This window comes from Phacochoerus africanus, chromosome 5, assembly GCF_016906955.1.
Source record: "Phacochoerus africanus isolate WHEZ1 chromosome 5, ROS_Pafr_v1, whole genome shotgun sequence".
NCBI lineage: Eukaryota > Metazoa > Chordata > Mammalia > Artiodactyla > Suidae > Phacochoerus > Phacochoerus africanus.
Window position 1 is genome coordinate 60,660,817 of NC_062548.1, and position 15,185 is coordinate 60,676,001.

Below are 15,185 nucleotides of genomic sequence, written 5' to 3' on the forward strand. Positions count from 1 at the left end.
GGTCACTCTCCCTCCTCCCAGCAGCTCCCTGGCTTTTGCCTTCTTGTCTTCACCTCTTCCTCTGCCCCCCCCCCCACTCCCCTAGCCTCCATTCCCTCCACTGTCACGCTCCCTTTTCCACTCTTTGTGGCTCTGGTTATCTGTCTGACATGTAGATTCTTTGATTCATACTACCTCTCCTGATAGGCTGCGAGCCCAGAGCTTAGGGACCGTGTCTTTGCTTGTTTTCGTTTCAGCTTTCTCTTAAGTCTCTGGCAGCTCTGTGAGCCGAGTCCACAGTAAGACTCAGACCTTCCCCGTTGAACAAGGGGACGGTTTGGGGAATGTGTATGTTGTCCACAGCGGATGTAGGCATCTTTTCCACCAGCTCCTCTGATCCCCTGTGGTCACTTGGCAGTGGAGCTGCCTATCCGCTGACCTGGTGGCGACAGGCAGACATGCTTTACCCCAGCTCAGCCGTGGCTGAGCTTCACAAAGTATGGCCAGGCTCCTGCCCTCTGAGACTGGTCCAGTGAAGCCTGGATGTGAGCACTTTAAAAGCTCCCCAGGAGTCCCGATGTGGCTCAGTGAAAACAGATCTGACTGGTATCCATGAAGACACGAGTTTGATCCTTGGCCTTGCTCAGTGCGTTGAGGATCCAGCGTTGCCTTGGGCTGTGGTGTGGTGTAGACCAGCTGTTACAGCTTCAATTTGACCCCTAGCCTGGGAACCTCCATATGCCATGGGTGCGGCCCTAAAAAGACAATAAATAAATAAAAATTTAAAAATAAAGTCTTTGTTTAAAAATTAAAAAAAATAAAAGCTCCCCTGATGGTTCCACAGAGGCAGTTGGCCTCCCCTTGGAGGCTGAGAGCCCTGGGTGTGATGGGTGGTGGGGGCTGCCTGCCTTGATTCCTCCCTCCCCCTCCCCACCCACACAATCTGCCAGAGTCCCAGGGTGCCGCTCTGAGGCAGGGCCATGGCTGTCTCAGCTCTGTGGTTCCTGAGCCTAGCTGGTATTAGAATCACTTGGGAATTCTTAAAAATTCCGGAGCCCAAGCCACACCCATGTTAATTAAACCATAGTCACAGGGAGTGGGACACAGGTGGCAGTAATTTTTGAAGCTGCTCCCTAAGTGATTGCAGACTGTGCAGATGAGTCTGAGAACCACTGCATTAGGTTCTTAGCTGGGTCCTGATCCAGAAGCAAACACCAGCATCCTGCCAAAGATGTTATGTGTGGAGTCCTTTTCCTCTGTGTGTGTGTGTGTGTGTTTAAGGGTTCTTTGGTTCGTTTTTGCTTGTTTTGGATGTGCCTGCAGCATGTGGAAATTCCCAGGCCAGGGATCAAACTCATGCCACAGCAGTGACCCAAGCCAGTGCAGTGACACCTGATCCTTAACCTGTTGCACCACAAGGGAACTCCTGAGTTCTTTGTTTTCATTGTTTTGTTTATTTATTTATTTATTTATTTTTGCTTTTTAGAGCCACGGTTTCAGCATATTGAGGTTCCCAGGCTAGGGGTCCTTTCGGAGCTACAGCTGCTGGCCTACACCACAGCCACAGCACCTTGGAATCCAAGCTGCGTCTGAGACCTACACCACAGCTCTTGGCAATGCCGGATCCTTAACCCCTGAAGGGGGCCAGGGATTGAACCCCTAACCTCTTGGTTCCTAGTCAGATTTGTTTCCACTGTGCCACAACAGGAACTCCTTTTATTTAATTTTTAGAGCAGTTTTAAGGCTTACAGAAAGAGTCCACCTTTGCCCACAATGTCTCCTGTTAGTAACATCTTGCATTAGTGAGGTATATTTGTTAGGGTTGATGAGCCATTACTGTTACATTGTTATTAGCTGAAGTCCACTATTTACATTAAGGTTTCTGGGTTGTACAATTATGACATGTGACATTACTAGATCCTACAGAATTGTTTCACTACTCTAAACATCCTCTGTGCTCCTGTTTCTCCCTCCTGCCCTCCTTCCCTGCCTTCCTCCCTACTCCTGGTAACCCCTGATTGTTTTTGCCATTGCTATAGTTTGCTTCTTCCGGAACAGCGTATAGTTGGCATCATGTAGCCTTTTCAGACTGGCTTCTTTTCCCTTGGCAGTGTATACATTGGAAGTTTCTCCGTGTCATTTTGTCGCTTGATGGTTTATTTCTTTTTATTGCTCAGTGGTATGCCATGTCTGGAGGTACTCCAGTCTGTTTATCCATCCCCCTATTGAAGGACATTTTGGTGGCTCCCAACTTTTGACAATTATGCATAAAGCTGCTGTAAACATTCCTGTGCAGCTTATAAGTTCATCTGGGTAAATACCAAGGAGCACAGTTGCAGGACGATATGGTAAGAGAATGTTGATTTTGTTAGAAACTGCCCGACTGTCTTCTACAGTGGCTGCACCATCCCACGTTCCCACCAGTGGTGCCTGAGCCTTCCTGTTGCTCCACATCCTCGCCAGCATTCGGTGTCTTCTGTTTCCTTTCAGTGCAGAGATGAGGAGCATTCCCAGCATGGCCAGTTCACACATCCAGAGTGAGCGAGAACCAGCTGGCCCCGTGTCAGGACTGTCACCCGGTTGTTCTTTGGTCGAGTCTAAATCAGTTTGAGACTTTTGAAACTTGAGAATGTGGTTTGCTCCTGTCTTCCAGAGTCAAGCTGAGGGGGGCCTCACAGACAACCCAAGAGTGTGCACTGAAGTGGCACAGTGAGGAAGTGGTTGTCTGGAGGTGAAACACACAGTAGCTGGGCCTCTAGCCACGTCCCAGGCCACCAGGTGGTCTTGAAAAGGACCCAGAGCAGGAGGCTGCACCCAGGGTCCTACAGATGTGTCAGGTCCCTGTGCAGAGTGGCCCACCCACCTCCAGACTTCCTTTTCATCAGTGAGAAGCAAGACTCTAGCTTAGTTAAGCCCCAGTGGGCTTTTTGTTTTGTGGCTTTTTCTTATTTGCAGCCACACCTAATTCTAGAAAATGCCCATGGTTCCCTGGTCTGTCCTACACATGGGGTCTGGAATACTCCACAGTGTTAGGTGACACCAGGGAATGGCGTGGGTTACAGAGGGAAGGAGAGAGGAGAGGTGGCCTGGGGACAGTGTCCCCTGCCCTGTACATACCCTCACCTCATGGATAAATGAACCTGGGGCTGACAGAGCCTCCGAGTATATGTGAGTGGTGTAGTGTGTGAATACATGGTGTTTGGTGTATGTGGGGGGTATGTCAGTACACGTGGTGTGCTGTATGTGTGAGCGGTGTGGTGGTTGTATACATGCGGTTTGGTGTGTGTGTGTATGTGGTAGGGGATAGAGGCTGCATTACATCAGCAAGGCAGGCAGGGAGGCTGGGGGTCCCCGAGGGGAGGACCTCAGCTCAGGTCCTCTGAGCAGAGAGAAGAGGGAAAATGAAGAGCCAGCAGAGTGGAAGGCACAGCAGAGAAGAAACAAAAAGCTTAGGAAGAATGTGGGCCGGAGTTCCCGTGTGGCTCACAACATAGCTACTCGGCATTGCTTCTACGGTGGCTGTGGCTCGACCCCTAGCTTGGGAACTTCCATATGCTGGAGGTGTGGCCACTTGTTTAAAAAAAAAAAAAAGGAATGTAGGCAGAGCAGGTCTGGGGGGGAACCAGTGGGTACTAGAGGCCAGGGAGAGGGTCAGGGCCCCCACGTTGGGGCCCTTCAAGGTCCCGCGTGCATGCCCTGTGGTGGGTGAGCAGGTGAGCAGGTCCTGTGCTCACACTATAGCTGGACAGTGAAGCGCAAGTGTTTTAAATGTGAACTTAATAGGATTTCTTCCCACTACATGTGTGGATCCCTCTGATAATGTCCCCTTTGCCTTTTGTCTTGGCCTGTCTGCAGGGTGGGCAGGTCCCCTCCCAGGTCTCTCTGACCTCGTTCCCCAGCCCTGAGCCTGGCACTGGCTCCAGGACCCTGGGGTCTTCGGGCTGGACCCAGGTCTCTGCAGGGCTCTTCCTTCCGCCTGTAACATCTCCCTGCATCACCCAGACCCCCTTCCTTCCATGCTGGTTACACTTCCTGGCATGGTTTTGTGCATTCAGTTTTTGTGTGCATTGTCTGTTTCCACAGCACACCATCAGCTCTGTCAGACCAGAACTTCGGTCCCCTGGTGTCCACTTACCATTTGTTGAGTGAATAACAGTTTAAAATGACTAAGATTAGAGCTGATTGACTAAAGCCCGCGATACTGACAGTGTTTAAATTCAAATATGAAAGCGCCAAGGGAAGTTAAGTGACCAGAGTTGGCAGGATAAGAAATGACGAGATATTCAGCCTCCTCTAGATGTCATGAGCCCCACACCCCATGTGCTGGCTCGGTAGCTTGTGCTCCTTCAGGAACCAGATCCCCCGTTCCGGCTGATGGGGATGCCCCCTCCTGGGGAACTGTGGGGCCTCAGAGAATCAGGACCCAGTCAGAGGGTACTTGGCCCTCCCAGTGTAGCACTCGGGATGCTCATTGGTGACTTGATTTGGGGGCAGGGAGGGGGCGAACTAGAACTGATGCCTGCAGATCTCTCACCCCTAAGGCCCAGGAAACAGAGAGAGTGAGGGGAGGGGGGCTGAGCTCACTGCTGGGGCTGCCTGAGCACCCGGGGGGGCTCTTGGGATGCGTGTGGTTTTCCCATATTCTGTGCACAAGGTGCCCGGAGAACAGTGGGTTACGTGAAGTAAAGCTTCTTCCCAGGCACAGATGGAAAAGTCACTTTTATTTCAGGCCTGATGCTTTTCTTCCCCTGCCTTCTCCTGAAGCTGCAGTTCTATCCCAGGAGAACATTCAGATTCAGCCTCCAAGCAGAGCCCAGATGAGCAGGGCCGTTGCTGCTGGCATTTGAAATGGCCCAGGGCCCTGCTGCTCCCCCAGGGAGTCACCTCAGATGACTGTGCCGTGGGCGTAGAGACTGAGTTAGGAAGACTCTTCTCTGTCAGCTCTCTAGAAAACCCTCTTTCGGGACAAACAGTGCCCAGGAAAAGCTGAGCACATGGCCTACTTACAGGCTGCATTAATTACAGGCTCTCGGGTGCTGGTCGTCACTTAACCAACTTACCGGGCTGTCGATGCGGACTGATTTATCCCAAGACATCACAGGCCCCTTTCTCTGAAACTGCTCCTGACACATCAGCCTGGGTCGAGTGGGGATGTGGAACCATCACCAGTGGGAGCTGGGAGGTGCCGAGGCTGGGCTCCAGGCCTTTGCTGGCGGGATCCACACTGCTGCTCTCAAGTGTTTCACAAGCAGCAGATGCACCTGCATGGCCTACCCGGGCAGTAGGGTCTGAGGCAGCTGGCAGGACATCTTTGCCAAGCAGGGCCTCCTTGGGCCTCGCCCTCCTCCATTCTCTTACCACACTGTCTCCCCCGCCCCTACCCTCACCCCAGCGTAGCAAGTTCAGCACCGCCCACACAGGCCCCCAGAGCTTGGGTAAACAGCCCTCTCTCCTTTTGCTTTTGCAGACTTCATTCTTCCAGCTCTCCTTTGTGAAGGAGGCAAGGGTATCATTACAGTTCTTTGACTTGTTAAGTTGCCCGAGAGGAAAAAAACAAACAAGAAAGTTTTTCCTCCTTCAAGAGTCTAATTACTTGTTGGGTGAGCCTTGGCCTGTATTCCTTTCCAGAGAGAAAGACACTCGATGCTGCCTCGAGAACGTCCCTGGATGGGGCTCAGAGACCCTCTCTCTGCTGGCTGTGTGTCACACTGTTGCTGAGACATCTCAGTGCTTTTAGGACACCTTCTTTCTTGCTTTGAATGTGCCAGGATCTTCCATGCCTCTCTGCCTTCGTCATTTCTGTCCCTTTGCCGGGTGTGTGCTTCCTTTCCTGGTACCTGTGCCAGCTGCCCTCCTACCAGCAGCCCCCAGTTACCCCCCGCCCCAGCAGGCTCCACACCCTTCACTTACTGCGGTTTTTGCAGGAACAGCTCTGTTGTATTTGTTTATGTGTCTGGCTGCTCTCCCTCCTAGACTGTGAGCTCCCTGAGGTCAAGGGTGCTCCTGGGTCAACTTTTTGTCTTTGGCACCAGGCACAGTTCCCACACACAGTGGGATCCGTCGAGGTGGGCCCTTAGGAGGGAAGGCTCACCCCCGAGAAGGGCAAAGCGTCAAGCCTGAGCTGCTCCTGTGCTCCTGGCCCTGTCTCCACGTTCTTGATGCCCACAGTCCCCACAGTCAGATCCATCATCTGTGTTCCAGACACTGCCAGCTTGTCTTGTGTCTTGTTTCCAGTTTCTCTCTTAGTCATGCTTGACTTGGTCACTTTGTGTAGGATGTTCCCCATTGGTGCGTCCGTACATCCATCCATTTATCCGGCTCCCTCCACACACCGGCCACTCTGGGGCTGGGTGTGCAGGAGTGAGCAGCGCAGACTGGCCCTGTCCTCATGGAGTTTACATTCTAATGGGGAGAGGAAGACAAGATGCAGGTAAATCAAATAATATGTGGAGGAATGAGAGAGCAGAGGGTGGGCTCTGCTTCTGCTGGGGTAGGGATGCCACCGTGCAGAAGAGCATGTGGGGTGTGATGCAGGGGTGCAGCTGGCTCTGGTTTGGAAAATATCCTTAAGTAAGTCTGACAGTAGAAAAGGCTGTCAGTGCATAAGGTTTTTCCCTTTTGTCCATATGGTCAGATTATCGTTCGCGTCTTGTTAAACTCATCAGGAGAGAGCTCCTTGCGGCTGGAGCTTGGCAGGATGACACCTCCTGGGCTGCAGGGCTGGTGGACCTGGGAACACCCAGACGTGACGGCAGGGGCGCTGAGTCGGCAGTAGGTGCAGGGCTGGCCTCCGCCCTGAGTGGCGGAGAGCCTGGGGCTGTGGAGACTGCTGTCTCCTGAGTCTTGCGGTTTTGAGGCCTCCAGTTCGGGCATCTGGCTCAGCTCAGGGCAGCTCAGCGCCCTGATCACTGCCTGATGGAGATGGTCAGAGCATCATCCTCCCTGGGTGGTCATAGCTTGAAGATGGGAGAATGAAGGTCCAGGTGCCCAGAGCACTGGCGAACGTGAGCACACCACTGGTGGCTTCCCTGTCCAGAAAACATCTGTGGTGCCAGAGGATTCAGGTTGGTCCCCGAAGGCCAGGAGCCATCATGTCCAGCCCTGCCTGTGGGCACAGCGTGGCCTGTCCTGCTCTGCCTGCCCTAACCCACCGCCCTTCTTTGGTCTGACAGATGAGGACACGTACTTGTGGTGCCCCTCGCTGCAAGAGGTCACGGCCGCATTCCACAGCCTGGGAGCCCGAAGCCCAGCACTGCACCCCCTGGGGCCCTTCCAGCACAGTGGGAGGTGAGTACCTCCCTGGTCCCCGTCCTCCCTCACGCGCTCTGCGGCCACTGAACTCAGTTCACATCCACGCACATGTGTACATTAAATGTGCACAGTACCAGTTTCATCTCAGGAAAAATGTAAAAAAACAAAACAAAATATTTTCCCTAAAGAGAGATTCTTCTAAACATATATTCATTCTGTGAAACACTAATTTCCAGTATTTCCTATTTAATGAATGTAATACAATGGGCAGTTCATCATAGCGTTCCATTTGCATTCTTGTCGGTGGCATCCAGCCTCAGCACCAGGAACATTTTTTTTTTTTTAAATATTGACTCTTTTAATACAATATGTTTAGTGATAAGTTTATATAATATAAATTTTAACAAACTGGTTCACAAAATTATTGAAAATGTATCAGTTGTCTCTTGTGAGCTGGTGCAAGCTGATATAAACCAGCCCTCGGTTAGGAACACCGAGCCTCCATGCAGTTGAAACTTTGAGTTTTACTTATAGTTGGTCCTCGGTATCCAAGGTTCCTCCAGCCCTGTGGTTCACTGCCAGTCGTGTCGTGCTATAGTACTTACTCTTGGAAAAACTCCTTGTATAAGTGGACTGTTGGGTATTAGTCAGGGTTAACTGTAATGTGTGAATTCATGGGCATTTTTCAAGTTAAAGGAAAGATTTCTTCTGATGATTTAAATAAAATTATACTTTTTTTTGGCTGCACCTACAGCACATGGAAGTTCCCAAGCCAGAGACTGAATCTGAGCCACAGCTATGACGTGTGCAGTGGTGGCAGTGCTGGGCTGGGGATCGAACCCGCACCTCCACAGCGATCTGAGCCTTTGTAGTCGGATTCCTAACTCACTGTGCCACACTGGGAACTCCTGTGTGGTTTTTTTTTTTTTTTTTAAGTTTAAAAAACAAAGTTACCAAACTCGGCCTCTAGCCCAAACCGTGCAGCACAGAGTCCAAGGGGATCAAAGGCCCATTGCACACAGGGACCTGAGCATCACACTGTGAATGACCAGCCTAGCAACCACCCTGCTGGCAGCCTCGATGGGTGGGAGGAACCAGGCTTGGATGAGTCTGGCTGCTTTGGCTGACATTGGTTCCTGCCCCATCCTGACTCAGAGTCCTCACTGTACCTCCTCTTCCAAGACATGTCTCAATCTCTTTGGTGTGTCTCCAAGCCCCTCCCGGCACCTTACCTAATACCAGCTCATGGCCAGCGAAGCACAATTTTACATGTAATTTCCACAGGGCTCCATCTTGTCTTGTGGGTGCCCTCTCTGTGCACTGGGCCGGGGGGTGGGGTGGGCAGGGATGCTAATTCCTCCCTTCCCTCTAGGAATAACCGATCCAGTACAATACAATACATTGATGACTTGCTGGGTGGATGGTGACTAGATCTGGCTGTCGAGATGTCGGTATCATAAGCTTGTTCTTTCTTGAGGTTTCTTTGAGAAGTTGGTTTGCAGTACGACCGAGAGCTTAGACCCTGGACAAGCTGTCCCGTGGGAGCCCCCGCCATCCTGCCAACAGTCCCTGGGGCCCACTGTGGTGGGCGGATGTCCCTCTGGGGGAAGGCTGAAGCTTTCTTAAGAACCTGTTCCACGACTGTGTTTAGTAATTGTCTGCCAAACCAAACCAGACCAAACCACACTCACTGTGCTATAAATACCCGACACGTGTGCCAGCCTGCTGTGCTCCTGCCCCTCTCCCTCACCTTGGAGTTCATAAGTGGTGTAGTAAACCTCTGAGCCTCTTCTCCAACACAGATCTTCAATCAGGCCACCTCCTAGGAGGAGTTGGGGAAAAAATTATACTTGGGAAAATAAGTGCACATATGGGACATGTCGGGGGGTGGGGGGCTGTGAGATTCAGAAGAGCCACTTATAACAAAGAGTACCCAGTCACCCACTTAGAAATTGAGAGGTGGCCCTGGAAGTTTGTAAGCTCCCTGTTTGCTCTGTGGAGAGCCCCCCACACACCTCCCTCACTTCCGCCTTCCACCAGGATTTGAAGGCTTCCTGCCCCTGATGTTTCAAAACAAATCCACCAGCTTGGGGCGGGTGGGGGGGGGGTGCGCACAGGGGCAGGTGAGCATTAGGACTGTGACTGTGGAAACATGTCATCTCAAATACTTGAGACACAGCCCCCGCCTGCAGACTTCCAGCTTTACCGGGCGCAGTTAGCCCTCCAGGCCCAGAGTGCTGCAACCTGAGGCATCCTGTTTTGAGACCCCTGCCTCTTTCCTTGGGCTCCCTTCTTGGGCTGGCTGCTGGCATCATTTCCCACAAAGGATTCCAACCAACCCAGAGGATTGGGCCAGCAGCTTCAGGGGTCATTTCCCCATCCCAGCTCTGGAAGAGTGTGCTGGGACCACCTGCCCAGCCATTAAGTCTGGGGGCATTCTGCCTGAACACAGCCTCCAGTTGAGAAGCAAACAAACAGGTCCAGAGGAGTTCTGACCATAGCTCAGCAGAAACAAATCTGACCAGCATCCATGAGGACATAGGTTTGATCCCTGGCCTTGCTCAGTGGGTTAAGGATCTGGCGTTGCCATGAGCTGTGGTGTAGGTCACAGGTGTGGGTTAAGGATCTGGCGTTGCCTTGAGCTGTGGCTGTAGCCAGCAGCTATACTCAGATTTGACCCCTAGCCTGGGAACCTCCATATGCCACCGGTTTGGGCCTAAAAAAGACCAAAAAAAAAAAAGAGGTCCGGGAGACCCCTCCCACGACCTCCTTGAGGCAAAGGGTGGTGAAGATGCTCTAGTGGCTGTCCTGGATTGCTGCTGCCTGGCTGCTGTGTTGCGGGAACCTCTAGAGTACTTAGGAGACACCAAGAAGGTTCCAGGCTCTCCTCCACCAAGGGTTTGGCATCCTTCATGGATGCATGGGCTACAGGGGGATCTACAGGGCAGGCTGCCTTCTCTGTGCCATCCTCATCCTCAGAGGTTCTCCCTGTGCCAATTGGTTCCACATGAGGCATTTTCCTGTTGATCTCCAGGGATGTCGCCACCTAAGACTTTCCGGGCCAAATAGGTACCCTGGGGCTCCTCTGAGGCACCCACAAGCCTCACGGTAGCCAGGACTGGAGATGAGGGCCTGAGATGTGTGTGCACGTGGACCCACGGCTTGGCTGTCTCTAGCCGTGATGAGAAAGACTGGTCTTTCCCCAGTTGTTCCTAATCTCAAATTTCCTTGGAATGCATCACCATGTCATTGAATGCTCCAAGATTGCCTTTTAGGACACAGCCCTGTGCTGCTGGACCATGCTGATCGCCTTACTGCCAGTTGAGTAGCCCTCTGCCCCGTGATGAGGCTGGGGAGGGAGAAATCGGAAGGACCTCTGGGGGAAAAGGGGAGCTGAGGAGGGACCAGAGCACGAGTGCCAGATGGGAAGCAGGAGAGAGCGCCAGCATCCTCAGGGGCTGATGCCACATACCTACACAGACACTCTTGGTCAGGTACCACCAGTCTCACCTGGGGAGAGGAGTGGGCTTATTAGCCTACTATTATAATTCTTTTCTCTGTTTTGGGGGCCTGGGGATCAGCTGATGCTGCGTCCCAGAATAGCAGTCGTGGATGTGGACATTTCAGTCCAGTGGCTTCTCAGAGAAGCAAGGATGAGGCCCTGGTGACGTGGCCTGCTGTCCCCAGCAGAAGTGGCGCAGGGCATTACTGGGCTGCACATTCCTCCCCAGCCCACATTTTCTATACTCCTCCTCCCACTGGTAGCACCAAATTGAAAGCCCACTCCTCCTCAGCAGAGTCTCACTGCACTGTGGTTGCCCCCGCCCTGGAGGAAGTCTGAGACTATTCCCAGCCCTCCTTGCCCCACTTAGGGTTAGGGCTGGCGAACAGACCGGAACTCCCCTCCTGTAGTGACACAGAGCCATCCCATACCCGATGCACGAGGGCTAGCCCCACCTGTTAGTTCTCTGGCCCTGGTAAATGCTAGAATCTGAAAGAATGGCCGAGCCCAGTCCTGTCTTGTCCCCCACAGTTTTGGTTTGTTGACACCAACTTCCAAGGTACCTAGAGATGGGTTTCCTTTTTTCCTCTTGGAGAAGCAGCACCACAGCACCACGAAGTAAAGAAGAGCAGAGCCTTTTCACTGGAGCACCCAGGAGCGGTGGCCAGGGTGGTGGTGTCATCATCATATCTTCATTGTTGGAGTCTGCGGGTGTCAGGAACTCCAAGCTAGTTAGTAAGAGTGGAGGCGTGGAAGAGATGGTGAAAGGAGTCTTGTCACAATGTCATCTCACTTATTTGAAACCAACAGCAACACCTACTTGGCCAGAGAGAGCATGTCATGCAGCTGAGGGCACCCCTGCTCAGTGTGCCATCCAGGGAGTGTGTGCCCAGGGGCCTGCGCAGAGGGCCAAGTGGCTCTGCTATCACCTAGTGCCTATCTCTATGTGAGGCTCTCGCCACCCTGAGTGTGACCCTGATCTTTCAAGGGGGTGTTTTAAATATATGACCCTGGCCTCTAACTTTACCCAGGCTGTTTCCTGGCTGTGCCAGGCCTGGTTGTGGACAGCATGGTAGTGGAGCACGTCTGGAGGGGTTTTCAAGGATGTCTTTCACTCTGATTTTCACTTCACCTGCAGACTTGGGAAGCTGACCGGATGTAAGCTGCAACATTGTGAGCTTGCCCCTGCATGTGTAGTCTCACCATACCTGTGTGGACAAAGGATGCTTGTGAGGGAGACTTTTGGGGGGGCAGTGGAGTATGATTTTTGGGGTCCCCCATGTTCTGGAGCAGCTGCATTAGGGAGCGAGGCCCCTGTGGTCCCCACCTCCTGGCATTCACCCCCAGCTGCAGCTCCCTCCCACCCAAGTCAGGCTGGCCCGTGGGGTCAGTAAAAATCAGCAGAGGTGATGTCACTTCCAAGGTTAGGTTATAAAAGCCTGCAGTTTCTATCTCAGATATCTTCTCTTTCTCAGATCACTTGATTTAGGGAGGCCGGGGCAAGGTGAGGAACCACATGGCAGGGTCTGAGGCCTGTGACCAAGTGAGTGAGCTTAAAGCAGCTCCTTCCGCTCAGTTAACCTAAACTGGGAGCAGCCCCTCCTCCCAAGGCCCTGAGCCAAAGCACCCCCTGCCCGGCCTCCAGTAAGCTGCTCCTGGATTCTTTTTTCTTCATTTTAGGGCCGCACCTGTGGCATATGGAAGTTGCTGGGCTTCCGAATCAGAAGGGTCGAATTGGAGCTGCAGCCGCTGGCCTATACCACACCACCACCCGATCCTAGCCAAGCCTGAAACCTATGCTGCAGCTTGCGGCAATGCCAGGTCCTTAACCCCTGAGTGACGCCAGGGAGCAACCCTGCGTCCTCACGAGATTAGTTGGGTTTTTAACTCACTGAGCCACAATGAGAACTTCTGCTTCTGGATTTTTGACCTCAAAACTACATGGAATAATACACATTTGTTGTTTTTAAGCGTCTTTGGGATTATTTGGGGGTAATTTGTTACACAACAGGAGGTGACCTCAGGGTCCCCAGGCTGAATGGGTCCCCAGGCTGAACAGACCATCCTGGGTCTGTTCTGAGCAAGCTCGGGCCTCCCTCTCTGCCTCAGTTCTCTCCTCATGCCTGCCTCCTCCTACTTCCTTTCCTTTGTTTCGGTACCACCTTAGCAAGGCCAACCTGAGCCAGTGTGAGCAGCAGGACACCCCCGGGGAGACGGCCCTGGACATCAGTCTGAGCCACATCTGTAAGGTGAGGCACACCCAGCCCTCTGCTCCCAGTCCAGGCCTATTCAGCGTTGAATTCAGGGAGGGAGTACCTCTGAGCACTCAGGGTGCGCTCAGCACCATTGCAGGCACCTGCTGGCTGCCAGGCCACCGGCTGTAGCAGCTCATACTCCTTCCCCGCCTATGCGTGAAGCCGACGACCCAGGGAGCTGGACTCCAGCCCTCAATATTTTTCTCAGCTCCTTCCCCGCATGGCTGAGGGCTCACAGTGCCCTGGGGGCCCCTGCCCCTGAGCTCTCTGTGCTTTCCAGTTCCTGATGCTGTGTGCCCTGGCCCAACCAGGGGCCTACCCCGACGGGAGCCTTTTGGGCCTGATTGAGCTGATATGTCAAGCTGGCCTGGATGTGGGACTCCGCCTACTGCCCAAGACTGACCTCCAGCAGCTCTTGCTCCTGCTCCTGGAGAACATCCAGGAGTGGCCTGGGAAGGTACCGTGGACCCCTCAGCCCAAGCCCAAGCACTCACCTTCACCTGGAAGGTCCTCACAGTGTCTCGTGGCCCCTAGAGCGCCCCAGCTAGGGACAGCATTGCTCAGAGGTTCCTTCCTTACCTGGCCTTCTCCCCTGGGTGGGCTGGTTCAGGGCGTCAGGGTGGAAGGTGTCCCACCCCCGGCTCACCTTAATCCCCTCTTCCCCATAGCTCCGGCCGCTGTGCTGTGCCCTGAGTCAGGTGTCCGATCACCACCACAACCTGCTGGCCCTCGTGCAGCTCTTCCCTGACGTGACCTCCCGGAGTAGGTGGGTCCTGCTCCACCTCGGCCTCCCCACTCTGAGACTCATCCCTGTCCCTGTGACAGGGTGTAGCTGGTGGGTGGGGGGCTGTTTCCACAATCCTCTCCTCAGTCCCAACAAACCTTCCTCTCCCGCCCCATCTCAAAAACCCAGGAGAAAAGACTAAAAATATAATTCACTAATGAGTTCATTACAAATGGAAAAAAGCCTCATTTTCTTAACACAGTCTTATTAGCAAAACAATTGCCTTGTACAATTAGCCTCAGACTTGCAGCATCCCCACCCTCCTTTGCGGCTCCCTCTGTCCCTGGTGGAGGCAGGGTTCCTTCTCCCCATTCAGACCTCAGCTGCACAGTCCCCTCACTCTCTCACCCCCTCTCCAACTCTCTGCGCATCTTTCTGTTTTATTTTCTGCACAGCATCAATCTGACAGAAATTATCTTACCATTTGTTCCTCGTTCATGGTTGCCTCTCCTCCTTGTCACTTCCAGGGGAACAGGTCTCTTCTTGAGGTCACTGCCGTGTCACCCTGCATCCAGAACAGTGCCTGGCACATTGTTGGCACTTTGTAAATTCCTTTCAAACAAACTAACAAGGTGAACAAACAGACCCAAGCCCATGGAGAGATAAGACCCATTCCCTAGACAGGCCCCAGTCTCTCCTCCCCTCTCCTCTCTCCCTCTCCCCTCCTTGTCCTGCCACAGCCTCAGGGAGTTCTTTGCCCTTCCCAGCACTGACCATTCCCTGTGTCTCCTCCTCTCCCCTTTGGCCATCCATTCACAGCTCCTCCCACCTAGAATGACACCCCTTCCCACCCTTCCAACCAGAATAGTCCTGGGCCCCCTTCAGGAAGACCCACAGCCTTCACAGGCACCCTCAGGGTCACCTGCCACTGGTGCCATCCCCTGCGACTCCCCTTCCCCAGGAGGCAGCTCCTGGGAGAAGGCTTGGAGTTCCACTCAGACACACATCCTCAGAGCCATCCTGAGCTCAACTTCTGGCTAAGTTGGGAAGTTCAAGTCTCTTTGCTAGGAATCTGGTTGAAAGAGCAGAGGCTTTTCCACAGTTCTGAAAGGAAAGATTTGCTCTGTATTTGAAAGAACGGGGCTTCTAGAAGCTCTGAGACCTTTAGGTGTTGCACAAGTTAGAAATTGTAGTCCCAAAGGGCTTTCCCATCCCCGTCTCGTTATCCCTGTTCATCCCCAAATCCTTTTTTTCTAGTTGCCTCTCCATGTCTGCCCCTTAGCAGGGACCTTGTCCGGGTCACTTTAAATCAGCCACCTCCTTCCCGCCCCCTCCTGCTTGGATTTCTCCATCTCTCACCTGGATGGTGGCAGTGGCTCTCTGTCCCTGCCTCCTTGTCCAGAGGCTCTTTGCTCAGCGGTACCTGTGCTTGTCCTGTCTCTGCCTGGCCTTGCTCCCCATTGCCTGCACAGCC

General features: G+C 53.1%; 1 protein-coding gene across 6 annotated transcripts in view; it reads left to right on the forward strand.

Moving 5' to 3' along the window:
• Positions 1–15,185, forward strand: part of FAM178B (family with sequence similarity 178 member B) — an 87,640-nt gene that overhangs the window by 35,805 nt on the left and 36,650 nt on the right. For 4 of the 6 annotated variants that reach the window (XM_047781514.1, XM_047781516.1, XM_047781518.1 and 1 more), the window contains 4 exons: positions 7,152–7,266; positions 12,900–12,981; positions 13,268–13,444; positions 13,656–13,753. In XM_047781514.1, coding sequence (XP_047637470.1) covers positions 7,152–7,266; positions 12,900–12,981; positions 13,268–13,444; positions 13,656–13,753 — 472 coding nt within the window. Of the gene's footprint in view, positions 1–7,151; positions 7,267–12,899; positions 12,982–13,267; positions 13,445–13,655; positions 13,754–15,185 lie in introns of those variants that run through there. The other 2 variants (XM_047781520.1, XM_047781517.1) reach the window with 2 other exon arrangements.